This window comes from Ambystoma mexicanum, chromosome 3q, assembly GCF_040938575.1.
Source record: "Ambystoma mexicanum isolate Mex_15411 chromosome 3q, UKY_AmexF1_1, whole genome shotgun sequence".
Taxonomy (NCBI): Eukaryota; Metazoa; Chordata; class Amphibia; order Caudata; family Ambystomatidae; genus Ambystoma; species Ambystoma mexicanum.
The window spans coordinates 586,612,501-586,634,164 of NC_090926.1; the positions used below are offsets into that span (position 1 = coordinate 586,612,501).

Below are 21,664 nucleotides of genomic sequence, written 5' to 3' on the forward strand. Positions count from 1 at the left end.
AGCACCCCTAGTTATGCCAGCAAGTGGCGCCACGCACAGCTCTCCCAGTACACCCACGCGTCACTGGCAGGCACACAACTTATAGAATGCACCTTACTCCCTGTCCCGCGGCACCCCGGCTGTTTCTGTAATGAGGGCAACGCAACTAACAGGACCTCACCCCTGAGAACCTTTCTCTCCCTGTCCCTGGGTCTGCGGGTGGGGGGAGGAGGAAGAGGGTGAAAAGGGGCGGCACTAGACCACTTTCCGCACCTCCACGTGTGAGATAAAGTTGACATCTGTGCCAAGGAGAGAAAGACCACCTAACAGTCTCGGCGAGACCGCATTGGGGAGAACAACGGCGGAGAGAGACCCCGCGTGCATGGGGGACAGACCGACGTCACTGAAAAATATAGCGTTGGTGAGACAGACTGACAACTTCAGCGAGACAGATGCTCTCCATTAGAAAGACAGTCTGATCTCCCTGGGGGGCCGAGAGACAGGAGACGGACAGACTGCATCGGAGAAAAAGAGTGACGGCCCCAGAGAGACGGCGGGAAAAGACACGCGAGAGAGAACAGGCTGTTACAGAGAGGCACACGGACACCCCGCATTTCATAGACTGGCGGCACGTGGAAAGGAGAGACTGGCGTGTACGGCGAGTGAGAGTGGCAGCACGCGGAAAGGTACTGAGAGAGTGGCCGCCCGAGACAGACTGAGAAGGGTGGGCATACAGAGGAACACCCTGACAGGACTCTGCATTTGAGAGACAGACTGACGGTCGGCAGTTCACCTCCCTCCACGAGACAGGCGAGAATAGTTCGCTGTCGGGATCCCAGCGTCCATGGCGCAGAGCTGCAAGGACTCCTCTCAGCACTACGACGAACTCATCAAGGCGTGCGTGCCTGACGACATAGACGCAGGTAGGTGATATGATATGGTCGGTTATTTATAAGGCGCTTAATACCCAGAGGTATCTAAGCGCGGACCCAGGGCGAGCACGTTGCCCCTGAGCTATCCTCCGAGCCTCGTAGGCACCAATGCCGTGCTGAACCTTACTATTTGGCGGTGGCTACATGTGCACACGATTCCTTTACAACCAACCACCATATTCATGCAAATACTGTAATATACAGAATGATCCACTATTTGCCCCACAGCGATCGATAGGTTTAATCAACTGCCCCTGTGTTGTTGGCATTCATTTAAGTACTGAATTGTGAACTGTATAGTGCGTGCAATAGCCCGAGAATAGAGACGTTCTCAAGCCCAGTTAGCTACTCTTTAATCCTGCTTTATCAGACAGTTACTGCCCCCTCTTGCCAGTCAGCATCCAAAGTTATTGTGCCAGTGATCACACCAACAGCACACAGATATTGCCAGTAATCACGCACAGTAGCCTGGCTGGTGTGCAGGGCCCTTATGCATCCTCGGGGCCTTGACCTCCCACATCTTTCCTCCCAGCTGCTGTCTATCCCCTGCACTTGCCTCGGCTCTCCCTCCACCACGGGAGGTTGCAGTTACACTTCCTCATATCACTTCTCCTGCTGCTCTCCATGAGCACCACAGCACCTATCCCGTACCCTCTGCTCCCTGCACTTGCACGTTCAGAACACTCACAAGGCATAGTAGGTCCTCTTCCCCTCCCCATAGTCTCTTCTTCTTGTTGTATTGAATTATTTAACATTGTTGCAATTACTTTGTCTATCATCCCCTGTCCTCTCCCTGTTGCCCTGTGGGTGCTTTGAAACAGTATTTGCTTCCTGTGGAGGCGCCTAACAAGTGCACAATAAATACATAAATAATTGGCTGCAGGGCTAGTCTCTGCACAGCAGTTGTGCCAGCAGCAATGACCGCTCAGATATGCATTGTGCCACGCTGACAATTTCAGGCCTTACAGCGACCGTGTCCCCATCAGAGGGTTGTGTGGTATCATTTAGCAGGACACCGCCCTTAGTTACTGGATCAGCCACACTGCTTTACCAGACGATCACTGAAGCAGTGACTCCTTGATCAGCATAAACCCATTGTGCAAACCCCCTCCCTCTTCCATCACCTGTTTCTGTACCAGCAATTATGACCCCCATTAAAGGGGCACTCTGCTGGTAATTGTGCCTCATCGGGCAATTGTTACTCCTCTAGCCAGGCCTCGCCAGACAACGGATGTGCCAGAAATCACGCTCCCACCAGACCCAGCTTGTGCTGCCAGTAACAGTGCCCCGTCAGTTATGCCATCATTTGGATCTCTCACCCAGTGATTGCGCCAGTAATACTGCTGCAGCCACACCCGCCATGCCCACGTCTCATTGCCCCAGCAAGGGTCCACCATTACATTAGACACTCAGTCAGTGTTGTGGGGCTCTTGACGCATTGTTCAGGCATTGTGCCGGAGCCATGGTCTATCTGGCAGTATTTGGTCAGCAGCCGTCATTCCTAATCCGCCACACACAAATCATGCAAGTAGCCGTGCCAGTGACCCTGACACATCACACAATTATTCTGCTAGTAAGAGCTCCCCCACCCCTGGCTCATCAGACTGATACTGTGTCTGTAATAGTGCCGATTCTCTCTCTATTGGCCAGTCTGCATGCTAGAAGCCGTATTCCATAAGAAAGCTATCGTGCCAGTAACCATTCCCCCATCAGACAATGATTGCACCAGCAATTCCAACCATGTGGGCACACATAGGGTTTGTGGTCTGTCAGAGAGGCAATAAAGAAGCCCCAGGTCATATAATGGACCAGCCCTGGCCATTCCAGGCACATTTTGTACCAGTAATGATGCAACCATCAGACGGTTAACACCCTTAGTATTCACACCCATTTGGGAAGGTACTCTGCAGTACTTAAGGTCCTTTCGACAGTTTTGTTGTGTTATCACTCTCAAATCTTGAGTTATTTTGCCGCTAATTTTGGCTGATCAGACATGTATTGTGTATGTAATTGGTCGTTTTTGGACCGTTATTGTGCCTGTAATCCCACACGCATTAGACAGTTATTGTGCCTATAAGCAAGCCTCATTGGGTGGGGATTGTGCCTGTAATGAAGGCCAATTAGACAGATAATGTGGCAGCGGCCATGCCCGCGTCCACTAGTATTGTGCCATTATTAATGTGCCATTAGATGCCACACAGGGGGCGCTGGCAAAGGCAAATGTGCTGGCCATCCCCCTGTCTTAAGGACCAGATCAAGAGGCAGCTGATGCTCTGGCCATACATCTCTACTCTAGCATTGCATAAGATCTGAGGGATTGCTAGGCACCTGGTGTGAGGCCCAATCATGATCTGAGGGATTGCTAGGCACCTGGTGTGAGGCCCAATCATGATCTGAGGGATTGCTAGGCACCTGGTGTGAGGCCCAATCATGATCTGAGGGATTACCGGATGCCTGGTGTGAGGCCCAATCATGATCTGAGGGATTGCTAGGCACCTGGTGTGAGGCCCAATCATGATCTGAGGGATTGCTAGGCACCTGGTGTGAGACCCAATCATGATCTGAGGGATTGCTAGGCACCTGGTGTGAGGCCCAATCATGATCCGAGGGATTGCTAGGCACCTGGTGTGAGGCCCAATCATGATCTGAGGGATTGCTAGGCACCTGGTGTGAGACCCAATCATGATCTGAGGGATTGCTAGGCACCTGGTGTGAGGCCCAATCATGATCCGAGGGATTGCTAGGCACCTGGTGTGAGGCCCAATCATGATCTGAGGGATTGCTAGGCACCTGGTGTGAGGCCCAATCATGATCTGAGGGATTACCGGATGCCTGGTGTGAGGCCCAATCATGATCTGAGGGATTACCAGATGCCTGATGTGAGGCCCAATCATGATCTGAGGGATTGCTAGGCACCTGGTGTGAGGCCCAATCATGATCCGAGGGATTGCTAGGCACCTGGTGTGAGGCCCAATCATGATCTGAGGGATTACTAGACACCTGGTGTGAGGCACAATCATGATCTGAGTGATTACTAGACGCCTGCTGTGAGGCCCAATCATGATCTGAGGGATTGCTAGGCACCTGGTGTGAGGCCCAATCATGATCTGAGGGATTGCTAGGCACCTGGTGGGAGGCCCAATCATGATCTGAGGGATTACCCGATGCCTGGTGTGAGGCCCAATCATGATCTGAGGGATTGCCAGGCACCTGGTGTGAGGTCCAATCATGATCTGAGGGATCACCAGATGCCTGGTGTGAGGCCCAATCATGATCTGAGGGATTGCCAGGCACCTGGTGTGAGGTCCAATCATGATCTGAGGGATTACTAGACGCCTGGTGTGAGGCCCAATCATGATCTGAGTGATTACTAGACGCCTGGGTGATGCCCAATCATGATCTGAGTGAGTACTAGACGCCTGGTGTGATGCCCAATCATGATCTGAGTGATTACTAGACGCCTAGTGTGAGGCCCCATCATGATCTGAGGGATTACTAGACACCTGGTGTGAGGCCCAATCATGATCTGAGTGATTACTAGACACCTGGTGTGAGGCCCAATCATGATCCGAGGGATTACTAGACACCTGGTGGGACATTCTAAATTGTATATATTCCAGATTGGAGACATGACTTAAATAAAGCGTGTATGTGTGTAAATGTGTGCGTTCATACACATGGAGTTGGAGCAGTGTATGTGCAAAAACAGAGGCAGATCACAACCGAAGCCCTGGTGAACGGTGAGATTGCATTGGCGTGGAGTTGCACAGAAGTAAACGTCAAGTGACCTAAGATGGAGTCCAGTTTTGTACATTGACTCTGGATATGTGTCAACCGGGAGGATTAGTGCACAGATCATCATCCGTGTACATGCCCAATGCTGAGTCACTGATCCGTAGCATTCTTCCTGTCTTTGCCTTACTTAATGAAATGGGCTTAGAACACTCATTGCCTTGCAAGGCAGGAATCCCACATTTTGCAGAGAAGAAGAATTCTTCACAGTGGACCCAGGGTGAGGGCAGGGTCTCATCAAGGTCGGGCAACCCCCCCTTTTTTTTTAGCACTTCTTAGCACCAGATGTCCAGTAGAGTCTTTCCATTTGCCTCCCTTTTATGCTAAAACCCTTGCAACCTTGTTCCCAACCCATGGGTTAATGGAACCCATGGGTTAGCGGACACCCAGAACGATTTGAGTGCCGTTTCCGTACAGATTCCATGGTGCATATCCAACATTGATGCAAGGATGATCCATAACTGAGTAAACCTCAATGGAAGCAAGAACATTGTTGCCAGTTTTGGCTCATCTCTGTGTGCAGCCACATTGCTCAAGTGAAGTCATTAAACGTTTAGGTTTTCATCTCGTTTAGATCTGCTACTTGTCCTCCAGGTTTCTTCTGTGGATGCTTCCTATTTATTCCAATTTTGGATCTTAATAAAAGATCTCTCCTTTCCTCCCAGCGTCCACATAAAAGTCAGTGGTAACTGCCGCATTTACGTAGTCACCATGTATGGTTCAGAAGGATGCTGCCAGTCTGTTCATTGTGGTGTGTAGGAGACCACACCACCCCACATTTAACATTGGCTGCCTGTTTAATAGAGTAACCTTTAACAAAAACATACAGATAAAAGCATAACATTATTATATTACATTGCATTACATTGATATCTTAATTTGTAACATTACACACAAAAAAGCATAAAAAAGATACCATAACTAAAAACTGAAAACTGGACTAAACAGCAGTGTAAACATTTCAGTGAAATGTCAGCAAATCAAATTACAGTTCACTGGGGTGCATCATTTCCGTTAAAAAGTGAATAGTGGCAACCATGCACTTTTTATGAGCATGAGAATGCAAGATCAACTGCCACACACTTCCAGTATGGGTCTGGGCGTAAGGCTGAATAAGGTTGCCAAAGTAAAACATACGCCTTTCCTCTAAGACTCTACAGTGGAGCAGTATATGACGCAAAGTTTCAACCTCTTCCGCCGTTGAACAGAAGCAACATAATCTCGAGGTTCTAGGAACTTTGTTCCTGGAACGCAAAATCTCTTTTGTGTGAAACAAATTTAACTGCAGCCTCATAACCCTGGACTGCCATGCCCTGCTGGGTGACTTAATCAGATATTCTGAGAAGATCCCAAGTGACCTGACATCCATCAGCAGGTCAGCATATAGACGATATGTTCTGACCTTACTGATTGTGTCAATCCAGTCCCATTCTCTGAGTCTCCTTTTTAGTAGAATTGGATTCTGGCATATTGTTTCTTTCGATATTCCATACCTTTCACAAATCAAGTAGAATTCCATTTCCCGCGTGTTTAAAGCAGACCAGGACTTCCTGTGCAGCAATTGCTTTAACAGCCACGATATAGATCCTTCTGTAGCACAGAGAACATTTCTCAATTGAGACAAATTCTTCCAAATGAAATGTAACTGTATCAAAGAAAGGGCTAACTCATAATGTATAACTGCCGCAGGAACAGCATTGGGCAGGCGTAATACCTTCCTTCACAACATACCCTCCACCGCATCACAATCCAATGAAGTTGGAAGACCCAAATTCTCACCCCCATATGTAATGAATGGTAACACCTTAGCTTTATAGAATTTCAATACTGGGCTCATGTAGAAATGGCCAAACTTCTGGTTGACTGCGCAAGCTTGAGTATCAAGACTCAGCATTTTGGATTGATGGTATTTTTGGAACTCAATTTTGTTCTGTAGCTCCTGTAGTCTACAACCCAGATAACAGAAGTTCAACACCTTTTCTAAGACTGTACTGCTGATACTCCAGCAAACGTTGTTCTATTTCTTCTTCATCCCTGGTCCGAATGTCAATATTTCTGTTTATATTTCTTTTTTATTTTCATACTTAGATGGTTCAAATAAGCATACTTAGCCAGGGCATCAAGCTTATTGCAACCCTGTTGGGGTATAATCAAACAGAACTAAATCGTTTGCATAAAGTAGATAGTCCAAACTAGTATCCACCAAGCTTGGCGAGAAGCTATGGATCCCTTGAAAAATCTCAGCAAGATCTGAAAATGAAGAGGCTAAAGAGTAAAGGGGCCAATGCACAGCCTTGCTTCAGTCCACACCTAGTCATAATCAGTACTGACAATTTACCCTGGAAATTAAGGCGTACTCTAATAGTAGTATTAGAGAGTAAAGCAATAAGAATCACCAATAAATGTGCAGGACAGCCCCATTTCCTGAGTGTTGACCATGAACATGATCCATTTATGGGATCCGTTAGTTGAGGCAAATTGCAGTCCAAGGTCAATCATATGGCAAGTCCAAACTATTCAATTGGTAGATAGTTGTCTGCTAAGTGAATGGCCCTATATTGTGGCCGGCCAATATGATATAAATAATGTTACTTGGTTAGGTCATCCAAAATGTGGCAACTATAGGTCTAATGAATAAAGCTCACGCAGACTTTTAGGGTGTTTGAAGACAATTTTATTTGGCTTGTCTTGGAAAATCAAAGAGTGGCTCAATAGTCAAAAGCTCCTTTGGTTTCCAAACATCATCTGTATTCTGTACAGTAATTGAGTTCAATTTGATATTTTCTGAAATTGTTCTTGAGTAGCCTCTCTCTCCTTAGAGTGGTTCTTAATGGTTAGGGATTCTTTTAGATTCTGATGTCACTTTAATGTAGTGATTTTGATTTGGTTGAGTTATTTCTTACTTTTAGCCCTTTCTAATTCCATAAATAATTCTCATGGACATTGTGTTCAAACTTCTTTTATCAAAAATTCCTCTATTTTTATCAACCTCGACACATGTTTCCCCACTTTGTCTAAAGCAGATCATCTGCAGGATTTGTTGAGGATTTCTAAAGTGAAAAGAAAAATGGTATAGTTTTAATAGTGATGGGCCAATTTGTAAGTTCCTTAATAGAGTTGAAAAAAAAATGATGTTGCTTGTTTCTAAATTACTGCATCCAATATGTATCTGTTGAAGATCAGGAACAGATACATAATAAATACAGCTATTACATTTAAAGATGGTCTTCATCAACGTCCCCAATCCAAAATGGCCAACTTGCGACAAAACATGATAACATCATCATGCACCGTAACGTGATGGCATCACTGCGCTGTTTATTTAAATACAATGGCCCTTTTGGAACGCTCAATCCAGAACGCGGATCACACGTTTTTACAACTTGGACAATTGAATACAAAACGCTATTTCTCCATAAAGGTAAGAAAAAAAAAACGTTTCCCTTCACTCTTTACCCATGCAATTTACCAGCAAGAAATATGCATCCCTTGCAGATTGAAAACCCCAATATTTAAGATACATTTTCTTGCTTACAGGACTAACCTCTTCAAAAGCCAGTAACTTGGAAACAAGCAACATCATTTTTTTTCAACTCTATAAGGAACTTACAAATGGGGTGAGTGTTCCTTTGCTTTGTTTTCCAAAATTTTGCTTAATGCTTTGCATAACAGTGAATACGTAGCAATATACCCTTGTTATTACTATTATTCCAGTAGTACCATCACTATTAAAATCAGACCATTTTTCTTTTCACTTTAGAAATCCCGAACAAATCTTCCTGATGATCCACTTTAGACGTACTGGGGAAACACGTGTCGAGGTTGATACAAATAGAGGAATTTGTGATACAAGAAGTTTGAACACAACATCCATGAGAATTAGTTATGGGATTACAAAGGACGAAAAGTGAGAAATAACTCAACCAAATCAAAATCACTGCATTAAAGTGACATCAGAGTCTAAAAGAATCCCTAACCACTGAGAACCACTCTAAGGAGAGAGAGGCTACTCAAGAACAATTTGAGAAAATATCAAATTGAACTCAATTACTGTACAGAATACAGATGATGTTTTGAAACTAAAGCAACTTTTGACTACTGAGCCACTCTGATTTTCCAAGACAAGCCAAATAAAATTGTCTTCAAACACCCTAAAAGTCTGCATGAGCTTTATTCATTAGACACATAGTTGGCACATTTTGGATGACCTAACCAAGTAACATTATCAGTTCATGCTATCGAAAGCCATGGCAAAGTTGATAAACGCCATATAGACGGGTTTCGACTTCGTCATTGCTTCTTTTTTAAGCATTCCCAGGATAAAGGTGTTGGCGTTCGTGCCTGTCCCCTTTCTAAAGCCTGTTTGAAACGGGTCTAATCTACCTGCACCAGACACCCAGACTGATAACTTGCTCAACACTATACTTGCATAGATCTTAGTTGGAATATCTGACAGCGGGCAAGTGCAATGGGCCTATAGTTAGCAGGGAGCCATCGTTGCCCCTTCTTAAAAATCGGGACAATAATGGATTGAGTCCATGTTTCGGGCATGGTCGCTGCCGAGGTAATGGTTTTAAAATTGACACCCAATATATGTGCCCAGAGGTTTGGCTCAAGTTACATGACTTAATTTGAGAGGCCATCAGGCCCAGGTGCACAAGAATTCTTACTGTGCTTGATTAAATCGACTATATGCTCCACTGAAAAAGACAGATGCCATGGGCCTGCTACTGGTTCAGGAAAGCAGCCTTCCTCCCCCTTGTCCCCTGTATATATTTTTATAAAATGGTCAATCCATCCTTTTTCCCCCAATAGGGTTAATCAGAGTTAGATCTTGGTGACACCAGATTATTAATTGATCGCCAAAAGAAGGACACATCTCTAGCACTAGCCAATTGCAGCATCTTTTGGGCATCATTTAGCAAAATTTCATATTTATGAAATCTGAGCCATTGCTTATAGTTGGACTTCAATCTTTTTCTTTGAGCCCCTTCAAGTGGCTGACAAAGACAAAGGGCCTGTCTCAAATGTTCACCTGTATGTTATTTATTTATTGATTTATTTATGGCATTTATTGTACCCCAAACCCTTAGGTATCACGGCATAGGTTACAGAAGACTTTACATTTCTGTTTACAGTGGAGGCAATGTTACAGTAGAGGCAAAGTTACAAGAGTACAGTGGAGGCAATGTTACAGTAGAGGCAAAGTTACAAGAGTACAGTGGAGGCAATGTTACAGTAGAGGCAAAGTTACAAGAGTACAGTGGAGGCAATGTTACAGTAGAGGCAAAGTTACAAGAGTACAGTGGAGGCAATGTTACAGTAGAGGCAAAGTTACAAGAGTACAGTGGAGGCAATGTTACAGGGTTAGAGGCAACTAGCATAAGTCTGAAATTACAAATCAAGTTACTGTCTGGGCAGAGTTACATGGATAATAGACAAAGCGTTGATCTCGGAGGACAGTTCTTATTGAAATCAAACAGCAAGAGTTGGTTACACAGGATTGTCTAAGTATTGGTTTCTGGTATGGGGAGCGGTTCTACCCTAGTCCCTGTTAAAGAGCCAAGTCTTTAATGATTTTTTGAAACTGGAGTGAGCAAGTTCTCCTCTGAAGGTCACCGGGAGGGAGTTCCATGTTTTAGGTGCTAGAACCTGGAAGCTAGTTCCTCCTGCTCTCGATAATTTGTAACGTGTGACTTGGAGTTGGGAACTGTAGTTAGATCTTAGTGTTCTTGTCGAAGTCTTGGTCGTTACTGTGTTCGTGAGGTAGATGGGGGCGGTCTTTATCAAGCATTTATGTGTGATGCACATCGTTTTGAATAGGATTCTTGATTATCCAGTAGCCAGTGAGCGTCCTTTCTGATCTTTGAGATGTGGTCATATTTTTTGATGCCAAGGGCTGCTCTTAGTGCTTTATTTTGTAGAAGTTGTAATTTGTCAAGATTGGCATTAGACACGCCTAGGAGTAGCACATTGCAATAATCTAGTTTGGACAGTATTAGTGCAAGGGCAAGGGTGATGCAGTTTTGCAGTGTCAGAAATTGCTGACTGAGTGAGATAAGCTTGGCTGTGTATGCAGTCGCCGAGGAGAGTGAGTTGATGTGCTTAGTCATGGTTAGGTTAGAGTCAAGGTGCACACCCAGAGTTTTGGTCTGGTTAAGAATGGGGATAGGAGTGCCATCAATGGTGATTGTGGAGCAGTCGGCGTGGAGCGCATTGATTTTAGAGGGAGCGCCAACAATGAGGATCTCCGTCTTTTCATCATTGAGGCATTGACTGTTGACTGCCATCCAGTTCTGTATTATGGCGTAGATTTTGTTTATTAGGACTGTGTATTGCTCGTGGTTCCCTGAGATAGGTATCAGGATCTACGTGTCATCAGCAAAGTTTGTGTAGATGACACCCAGAGCATCCAGGGCAGTGAAGAGGATCTTAGTGTACGCGTTGTATAAGGTAGGTGACAGGCAAGAACCTTGTGGTACTCTGATGGGTACTGGAATAGGATCTTCTGAGACATTGCCTAATGTAACTCCGGATGTTCTGTCTGCTAAGAAAGATTTCACCCATGACGTGGCAGCTTGGGAAAGATTAAAGTTTTCTGGCAGTGTAGTACATAGCTTATTGTGGTCCACCAAATAAAAGGCAGCCGATATATCTACTAGGAGTAGAATACAGAGGTTGCCCGAATCTCTAATGGAATCCATTTGGATTTTAAGATCCAGTAGCGCTGTTTCCGTACTGTGATTCGGCCGGAAACCAGATTGTCTGGTTCCAAGTAAGTTATTGGCTTCAAGATGTGCTTGGATTTGGGAGTTTGCGATTTTATCTATTATTTTTAAAAGGAAGGGCACTGTAGTAATGGGGCGGTAGTTGGTGGGTACAGAATGATCTAGCGCTGGATTTTTAGAAGTGGCGTGACCCATGCTTTCTTAATGCTGGTGGGGACCGTATTTGCTCTGAAGGAAGCATTAACAAAGTTAGTGATGATGGGGGAGATCGAGTGGGCACACTGTATGATTAGTTTAGCTGGAAAGCAGTCTCCTTTACAGTTTGAAGGTTTGAGCCCTGCTATAACATCCTGGACATGTTCTTGGTTGACTTGTGCGAAGTTGAATTGAAGTTCAGGTTTGCCTGTCTTAGAGTCCTGAGGTAGTTTTGTGGATCTATTGTTAGCTAGTATTTTTTGTTTGGCTAGAATTTTATCTTGTAACTTAGATATTTTGGCAGCAAGTGCCTTCTGAATGGTTTCACACCAATATTTGGTGGCTGGCATAGTATTAGTGGTGGGAATTTCCAATTTGCGTAGTATCAAGAAGAGTTCTTTCGAGTTGGAGGCTGCATTATTAATGCAAGAGTTCAGGTCATTGGCTTTGTGTTCAATGACAGATTGGGGTCAAAGGCTTGATTTCTTACAATTTACTCTTCAGTACTAGGGGAAGGCATCACTTTATAAACTTGTTCCAGGATATCTTTATATGGAATATCAGAGAGCACCCGCTCCAATTTAGCTGGAGGAAAAAGATGATGCAAGATGTCATGAAACTTAACCACATTCAACTTATTCCAACAGACCCTATTCTCACCCTGGGTAGCCACAAGTTCCTGATCGTAGGAGTGGCTAGGCAGTTCCCCTTTCACCACCTTCAACCCCAAAACCAGGTGGTGGTGGTCACTGAGGTCAGATTTTATTATTGTTATTGATTCCACATTCTGGAGTATTTCACCTGAGACAAAGAAGTAGTCCAAAATACTATTGGACGTACCTCGGTGCCAAGTTGGATTAGGGGGAATGTCCCCTGCCACCATACCATTCAACATATTCCAGTCCCAAGCACTAGCTAGCTCTAACCAGGAATTTCCCACTGCCTTGCCATAACACTACTACCAGACATACTTCGATCACTAGACTCCAAACATACAGCATTAAGATCACGACATAGTAAAATAGAGTTACCGTTTGTAGCTGCTTGCCATTCATACAATAAATCTTCAATTGCACCAAGAAAGCTTTCTTTGGTTATTGCATTGGGGTTCCAATATAAATTGATTATCAGGCTCAAAGACATTTCACTATACAGTGCATTTTCCCAAACCAGTTCCACTGCCTGAATAAACGTGTTTGGGACAGCATACGTAGTTGCAGTTATTCCAATATCACTCCAAATGCCGAACAACAATCTGGATGCTGGTCTTCCTTTAGCCCCTTTGTATGCCAGATTCAGCAAGCAGTGGTATCAATCCACACTAAGAGTTGCACAAGAGGCACTTAATAGTTGTAAAAGAAGCAGCCCTAAATAATTCAAGTAGCTAATGGGTACGCGTATTCAAGCAGGCCGCTATCCAATTCCATACACCACATTGCCCATTATATGTCTTGTTGTGTGTCTACCAGCCCGCTCATCCCCAGAACAGGTTATGGTTAGGATAGGCAGGGACTGGGGGGCTCTTCTAACCTCTGATTGAGTATTGGGCTCGAAGTTAAGTGTCAAGATATGGGGATTAGAGCTTTGGGCTGCACTTTCATAGGGACAGATAGAAAAGCCCCAAGCCTCCAGTTGGGCAGAAGCTGTCAAAACCGAGTCCACAACCAACTAGGAAGCAAAGTAGAGAATGACTTTTTCTAGTCTCAGATTGTTCCAAAACTCCACCTGCTTGATGTCCGCTGAACTCAAATGGGATAGTGTAGACACACTGGTGAGCAATTTCAGTACCGCCGCTCTATTCATGATCAGTTGGACACAGTCCTTCAACTCCAAAGCCAAGAGTAGCAGTACATTTGAGGAATCTCGTTTGGGTAGGACTGATAGCTCAATTGGGTCCTTAATAACAAGTTTGGAATGACGTTCCTCCAATGTTAGAAAGGAGGACGTTCTCCCATTGCCTGAATGCTCTGCTCATCAAGGGGCTCCTGAGGACTCAGTCGTCTTTCTTCTTTCTTCCTGGGCAATGAGAGGGTTTGAATTAATATCCGTAGCTAGCAGGCATTGAGGTGTCATTCAATTGAACTATTGGCTCATTGTTCTTGTTTCATTGAGGGCATTTTACAAAAAAAGTCTGTATAAAAGAAATGATTAACTTCACCCATTGTGTTTCTTTATATTATGAAAATAAAATATAACTACTACTGCTAAACAACAAAAAGTCTGATTAAGAGGGGGAGAGTCAACAATTACTAAATATACCCCCCAGAACATCCTAAATGATATGCTATCATATTTGATTTATATGACCTACAATTAACATCAACATATGACCTACAATTACCAAATATATTCCCAAGAACATCCTAAAAGATATATCATATTTCATTTCTAATGCACCTGTACACAAGTGTTTCTACACACAGCAAGATTCATTGATCAGTCACCCTTGCTGTGTGTACAAACACTTGTGTACAGGTGCATTATAAATTAAATATGATACCATATCATTTAGGATGACCTTGGGAATATATTTGGCAATTGTAGGTCATATGTTGATTCTCCCTCTCTTAATTAGATTTGCTCCATCACACTCACTGTTACTTGCACTGCAACTTCAGCACTCCACTTCAAGCCCGCTCTAATTCATGAACACTTCAGTCCTTCCCTTGTCACTCTGTATGTTTAAGTTACCAAGGAGACACAGTTTGATGCCGTTGTGTATCAGAATAGAATAGTGAAATGTGCCAGTAAACCTATTGTATATATCAGAGTAGCACAACCCTTGGCAGTGCACAGAGAACAAGTGACTTTAGAATTACAGTTACAGCCCATAAGCTTGTAATTAGTCAATATAGCCTGAAAAATTGACTAATCAATAAAGAGCCTGGTACCCAGTGAGAGTGTAAAAATAGCTAAACAACCAGTTGCTACAGCATAACGTTAAGTCAGTTACGTCAACAGGGGAAGGACAAAGAGAAAGCACAAGAGAAAAGGAATGTTTTGAGCTGCTTCTAAAATTTCAAGTGGTCCAGCTCAAGTTTAAGAGAGGCACAGTATACATTGCAGAAAGATACCCCATCTACAACTCAACTGTAATTGCTTAACTATTGTGTAATACAACTAAACAGCTCATGTACCATAGATAATTCACAAAAAGTAGAATATCATTAACTGACCATTAAGTTTGCCAAGTTGTAATATATCTTACCTTGGGACCATACATTGTTCAATAATAAACCTAAATAAAAACTGAGCAAATCTTTCAGAGCACACTACCCATTTCTTACATAACATAACAATTCATAATGTACTATCAAACCATACAACCTTACACAATTGTAACACAGTACAAAATTGCCAATACAGATAACTTGTTCTTACTACTTATGTGCTTTTTCATAAATGTGTGCTACGAAAATAACCTTCAAAATAACTTTTTACAATGTATAAAATCATTACCTGAAAATGTTTGGCTGCCTTAGCCTTTGATAGTGTGCAGGAGACGGGAGTTCACTAGTAGGGAACTTATCTTTTTTCAACATCATCATTTGTACCAACAATCCACATGAATGAAAAAAACACCAGTTGGTGCTTCTTCAAAGTCAAGAAACACTGTGCAAAAAGGAGGCAGAGGAGGTACTCTTCACCTTCTACAAGAAAACTGGGAACCGTGCACCTTCTAAGGGCACAGTTTAGTTTCCATGTGCGCTGGCATTCCTCAGTAGGGGGAAATATCTTCCTCACAGTACACTGAGGAGTGACCAGAAAGCATTGTATTGCTGATTGTAGCCCCACCTACTTAGGTAATTAGTCATCTACCATAATATGGCCAAATTACTGCAGTGTGGCCCATTCAAATGCATATAAAAAGTATTTTCCATGTCAATTTGTTGAACTGATCTAATCATCAAGGAGAACAGCTTGATCAAAAGCTGGAACCATTTCTTTGGAGGCATTGAATGTGAGATAGAAAATATCCTGTCCGGCTGATATTACTGCTTGTAACTGCTAGCAATTTAGGGAGGAACTCTCTAAAGTTGGCATTTTGGCCTTCATTGGGGACATATACTTTAGCTATAGCTACCTCAGAGACAGCCACCCACCTTTCAGGGAGACATGGCAGCCTTCCCTGTCACTGAGTTCTTCTACAAAGTCAGACCACAAATTACCTCTCAGCATTATCCCATCTCATCTCTTCCTGCCCTCACCCCTCGAAATGTGGTGAAATATTGATATGGAAAATATTTGGAGTGCACTATTTCAGTTTCGGATTTCAGGACATATATCTCTTGAATGAACTAAAAATCAAGCTTATGGTACCTCATCATATGTAGAAAGCAAACTCTCTTTTTGGGAACGTCCCTGTAAATTAAAGGATGCTACCTTAGATCCATCCTGGTAAAGGAAAACCTCAAATGTGACATGCCCCAATGCTTATCCAGAGAGTCCTCAGTGATTCTGTGCAACAAATAGCTAGTGTGCTACCACTACCCGCTCCTCTATCCCCTCTTGTACAGACTAGACTGAGTGCTACTTCACCTTACTTCCCCTGATTTAAGTAAGAAACTCATGCCAAATGTAGAGGTGCAACTCTGGTTGCTAGCGTTAGGGGGGATCTCATCCACTCAAAGCACTGCAACGTTGCCTTCCTAAATACTGTCCCTCAGGAGCCCTTTGCTCATCTACCTCCAACCTTCTGCGAGTGAGCTGGTTCTCGAAGCAGAGATTTGGAGGGAGATACTTGTCCTCAGCAGGTGCCTCCCTGCCGCCCTGCGTCTTGAGCCTGATCTTCTTAGGTTCTGGAAACTCCTCAAGACCTTCCTCCTCTCCTCTTCCTTCTCTCTCCCTCTACCATGCTAACCTAGTTCTCTGCTCTTTTCCTCCTCTTCCTTACAGCTTGCTGACTGGCCGCCTGGTGTACCCCAGAGTCTCACAGGTCCCTGGCACCCTCGCCAGTCCTCTCTCGCACTTGCCTCTGGGCCCTACATCTCATCCACACTCACTGCTCTTGAGAAATAACCCTAGAGAGTGGGTCTCTCTGCACTTCCCCCATTCTCCACCAACCGGGTGCACTTGGACCTCCCCCTCCCTGTGACTATCTGTGCACTTGTACGATCTGTACACACTGCACCTGAATATCACCTGTCTGTTCTCCCTTGTCTTCACCCCTCCATTGCACTGGTAAAACTGCAGAATTGCCGTCAGGCCTATTTGCTGTATCTCAAACTGTTAAATGTATTTTACGGACTTACTCTGCCTGTGCAGGCATTACTGTCTTAGAATTTCATGGGCTCTGAGCGACTGTTGTTTTCACCCATTTTTTCCCACCCTCCTTTAGCAATTTGAAACACTGCCTGTCTATAGGCGCTTTATAAATAAACAATACAATACAATACTCATGTTGCACACCTATGGATAGGGCCTCCAACGCACCCAGCTACCAACATGATTCTCAAGAAATAATTGTACATAACTAGATTATCTTGACATTATGAAATGCCTCCATGCATGAAGTAGGAATAACAAACAGCTCTTTTCAACAGCTAATACCAATGCAGACATGGAGGAAAGATATTACATAGTCAACAAATAACTTTGCTTTTGACTGTTTGGTTTAATACATTGCTGGGTTTATGCTCTGCTAGATGGCTCAAGTTCCCTTCCCATGTATGTCAATAGAGGACTGTAAAGACTGGGGGGGTGTCTGTACTCCTGCTCTCTATATGGCAGAGGAGAGGCACAGAGGACCCCAGCCAAGATTCTCTATAGGGTAGCGCTGGTCGAACATTCAAGGCCTAGCTTCTCAGGAGGTGATGCAGGCTGGTTCTTAAGTAGAGTGTAGTCCCCAAGCCCCCACAAAGGAATGTCCGCACACTGTGTGAGTTAAAACACAGTCTTTATTTAATTAATATTCAAGGATATGTACACTATCACAATAACTCACTTTGTGTTCAGAAAATGTACAATGGCAAATATATACAGTTCTAAAGTCGTACCACAATTATTATCAGCTCTCATTAAAGTGCATCAACTATACTCTGGTCAAATGTCACAAAGATCAAGCAATAAAAGTAACCAACAACAGATATAGGAGGAAAGCAGTTGGTTAGAACAATTGGCAGAATATTGACCCCTATCAACTAGGCACAATTCTTTGTGGAGATCCCCCCACCTTGGCAACCTGTAAATAAAGATATATCGTACAAGCCCAGTCCATATATTGTTCAAAAGTGTCTTATTTCCTTCTAAAATAGTTCTACAACCCCAATGTACCTGGAATAGCAGAGTTCGTCGTCGGGTTGTCAACGGATCCTTCTTGAGCGACTCCCTTTAGGGCAGGAGCCAAGGATCATCAAGATCCCACAAGGAAAAAGGGGTGAATGATGACGTCGAGGCGGCAGCTTCGTTCCTAGTGGTGCTTGGCAACGACGGAGCGTTGGCGTCCTGCAAGGAAGAGGCGTGCGGGGTACCTCGATGATGATAGTTCAGGTCCGCAAAGAGATTGTGAAGAACTGTGGCCCAGCAAGGGCGTCGAGTCGTCCGGCGTCTCTACGGTCGTCAGGTGGCGGGAAACCCACCGGCAGATGCTCCTCGGCGCGTCAGCAGCCTCGACTTTCTCCGGCCGGACAAAGCGTTCGACGGTACAGGCGAGAGCGTCCTTGGATCAAATGTTACTTAGGCCAAGGGAGCACAGCGGTGTCACGACCCTCGCCCAAAACCCCCTCTGGCAAACCCATTGGCCAGGTGGAGTCAGGACCCGGGCCTCTAGAGCCTGGCATCCTCTTCAAAAGCCCTCAGGCCAGGTGGAGTCAGGACCCGGGCCTCTAGAGCCTGGCATCCTCTTCAAAAGCCCTCATGGGGCCAGGCTCATACACCATGAAAAAATAATGTGCTTGGGAACTACTTTATTGTATTGTCAGCCAACATGGAGGCATCCACATAGCTTGGTTCCTAAGAACCAAGCTATGCGGTCTAGTGTTTCGGGTGTGGTAGCCTAGGGACTACCTTACCTGGACTATTTTGTTGGGGCTATTTAAACCACACCCGAGCAAGACAACATGCTTCGCGTTACTTTACAGCTTGCAACGTGATGCTCACCGTGTCCAGCTATTCCCTCGAACCTCGGAGAAGCAGAACCTGAAAGGAGACAAACGGAACATCATTAGCAGCAGCATCTTAACTGCAGTCTTCATCTTTAAACACTTGCAGCTACTGAGAACAGCTTCCTCGAATCTGCACGCCTCCCGGACAGAACGACCTGAAAGAGGAAGATAGAGGCAACATTAAAGAAAGCAGTAGAGACACTTACAAATTACGAACTGCTCAAAAGGCTTACCTGACTGGTCGCCTCTCGGCTGGCACCACTCCGGACAAGCCACTCGCGCTGAAGATCACCGCCACCTACAAGGAAGGAAAACACAGGTTAGCAAAGGCAAGACTTCGCAGCGCTGCGCATAGCGCTTACTTACCGCATCATAGTGCTCTTAATGTGCCATCATTTACCAGCGGGGCTCAACCAAGCCAGTTCGCCGCGCTGAAGCTCCGTATACCTAAGGGAGAAAAAAGAGACATTTTAAACAAAGAAAGGCATGCAGTATAGCAACAAAACTAAAGAACAGCAATAAGACCTACCTGAACAATATCAAACGGGCCGGCGTCAGTGAAGTAACTGGACCGCACTCGCCCATGAAAGACAACGCGCCCCTGCAAAGGAGGCAGGACGGAGAGCATGCCTAATTCAACCACAAGGTGAGGAGAGGGCGCCAGAGGGACTGAATCATACGGGGGTGGAGGGAGGATACTTCCCCCAGTCGGTCAGTCTTGAACACAGTCCTCCTGTATTTTCAGGCAGAACCTTCCCCGCAGACCACATCAGGGCAAAGCTGAGAAGCATACCAGCGAGTAACCCGGCTGGGCGGCGTCCCTGTAGATACCAGTTGAGCATAACAGGCGGCTCCGGTCGGCGACAGCGGTCATCGACGGCGGTTGTTGACGATGATGAACAACAGTGTCCAGGCGCTTCTCCTTGTGATTTCGCAGCAGTCACACTCAGCAGCCAATCACACAGAAGGGCATTCATGCAGTCAGTCCGCCAATTAGGCATACAGTGCATTCAGGCCATACTCCTCCCTCTCAGACACTCACAACAAGGAATGTGTATTGGGACAAGTACCCAGCCATTCAACACTACACACTGCATTCATACCAGTTTCGGGCAGGGCTGTCTCAGTAATTGTGTCAAACACCAGAAACCAGACATCCACAACAAGAAGTGCATATTGGTTACACACTCCATTCACCCAGGTCCCACCCACAGGGTGTACCCACAACATACAGTCACTGAAAAGGCTCCAGCCAGTCTGACCTGGACTTCACAACAACACCATATATGGAACTTCCACCCAGTCAGGGGGAAGGGACAGAGTCAGGGCTTCCCAGGACTTTGGGAAAACAAGGTAACAGGCAATACAAAGCAAGAGGCCACAGGGGCCATCTTGTTTCCTATCAGAAATCAACTGATTCCAATGGCAGGGCCTGGGTATCCCAAAATGGAGGATACCCAGAGCACCTGTCAAATTCAGCATGGAGCTGCCACCAACCCATACCCTGCTCTGAGGGCCACACACAGGTGCCCGAAAACATACACTAGGGGCATAGGGTTGTACCCCCACCCATGGGTCTGTACACCAAAAAAAAAACAGGAAGAGCTGCACTGCCAGGAGTCCCACATGGACTCCTGGGCAGAAAACAATACAAAACACAAATGAAAAAGGACTACAGGACAAGGTCAGGGAGGCTCTGTCCCTCCAATGCTTTTCCAGCATCACAAGGACACCCAGGATTTCACTCTCAAGTGCACCAACGAGTTACGTCACCCAGCTCGTTCATCCAACTCATTATTCCCTGGTCTTCTCTTTCGGTTTCGATGCCTGTGGGGATTCGCACTGCTCCACCTGGAAGAAGTCCAAGATTTAACCACTATGTCCTCTGGGTGAAGTTCCAAGTTACAGACTGCTTCATGCACCTTTATCGCTCCAAAGGTTTTGTCCTTCTATGTAAACACAAGCCTCAAAGGGAAAGTCCCCCCATATTTTAAATGGTCATGTCTAAGCTTCTCCTCAACCTGCCCATATGTGGGACTCTTTGTTAAGGTAACTGAAGCCAGATCATGGAACAAAGCAAGAAATTGACCCTCGAAGCAAATTAAGCCAATTGACCTAGTTAAGAGGGAGTAAATGTTCTCCACAGTGTCTCTAGGTCCAGGACCCTCTTTCTTCACAGAGGTCCCACTCTATATATCCTGTCAATAATAATTCCAATTGTATGTATATCTGGTAAAATGTACTGAAATATCCCTCCTGGTCAGATTCCTCTATTCCTCCTGTTAGAAAGGAAATTTAAGAAATGGCTATCTAACCATAAATTGTTATGTGGAGCCCGATTATGGCAACAGATAGCTGAGAAGGCAAGGTCGAATGACTCTGTTGGCATATGGCAACTCCTCCATCATGCAAAACAACGTCCATTATCTATTAATTGTATATCGGAAGAACAATGGCAATGTCATATAGCCAAAACCCTAGGTAGGGTGATCCCTCATGTTACGGTTTTGGCTATCCCTGGCGAACCTTGGGTATGTAATGCAAGTATATTGGATATAATGTTGATTATATCTAAGCTTAAAAATTCCAGAGCTGCAGGGCCCGATGGGGTATGCAATATATTGTTAAAACAACAGCCTGAGCTTTGGGCCATGGCATTACACCGCCTATTTACCCAAATAGGTGTGTCAGGTGTAGTGCCTCAGTCATGGCAGACAAGTCATATATTGACTATCCATAGGAAAGGGGCATGGGACTGCCCAAGCAATTTTAGGATGCTCGCAATGCTTGATACGTCTTCAAAAATATTTGCAAAGGTTATTCTGCAAGAATTGACTGTGTGGATTGCGGAATGTAATATCCTTCCACCCAATCAAATTGGATTTCGAGCTAAGTCGGGCACCTTGCACGGGCAGTTGTTGCTAACTACCGCAGT

General features: G+C 44.9%; 1 protein-coding gene across 1 annotated transcript in view; it reads left to right on the top strand.

Annotated features, from left to right (window-relative positions):
• Positions 1-261: 261 nt before the first annotated feature.
• Positions 262-21,664, top strand: part of TNFRSF13C (TNF receptor superfamily member 13C) — a 107,710-nt gene continuing 86,307 nt past the window's right edge. The window contains exon 1 of the mRNA XM_069654399.1: positions 262-902. Coding sequence (XP_069510500.1) covers positions 824-902 — 79 coding nt within the window. The 5' untranslated portion in view covers positions 262-823. The remainder of the gene's footprint in view (positions 903-21,664) is intronic.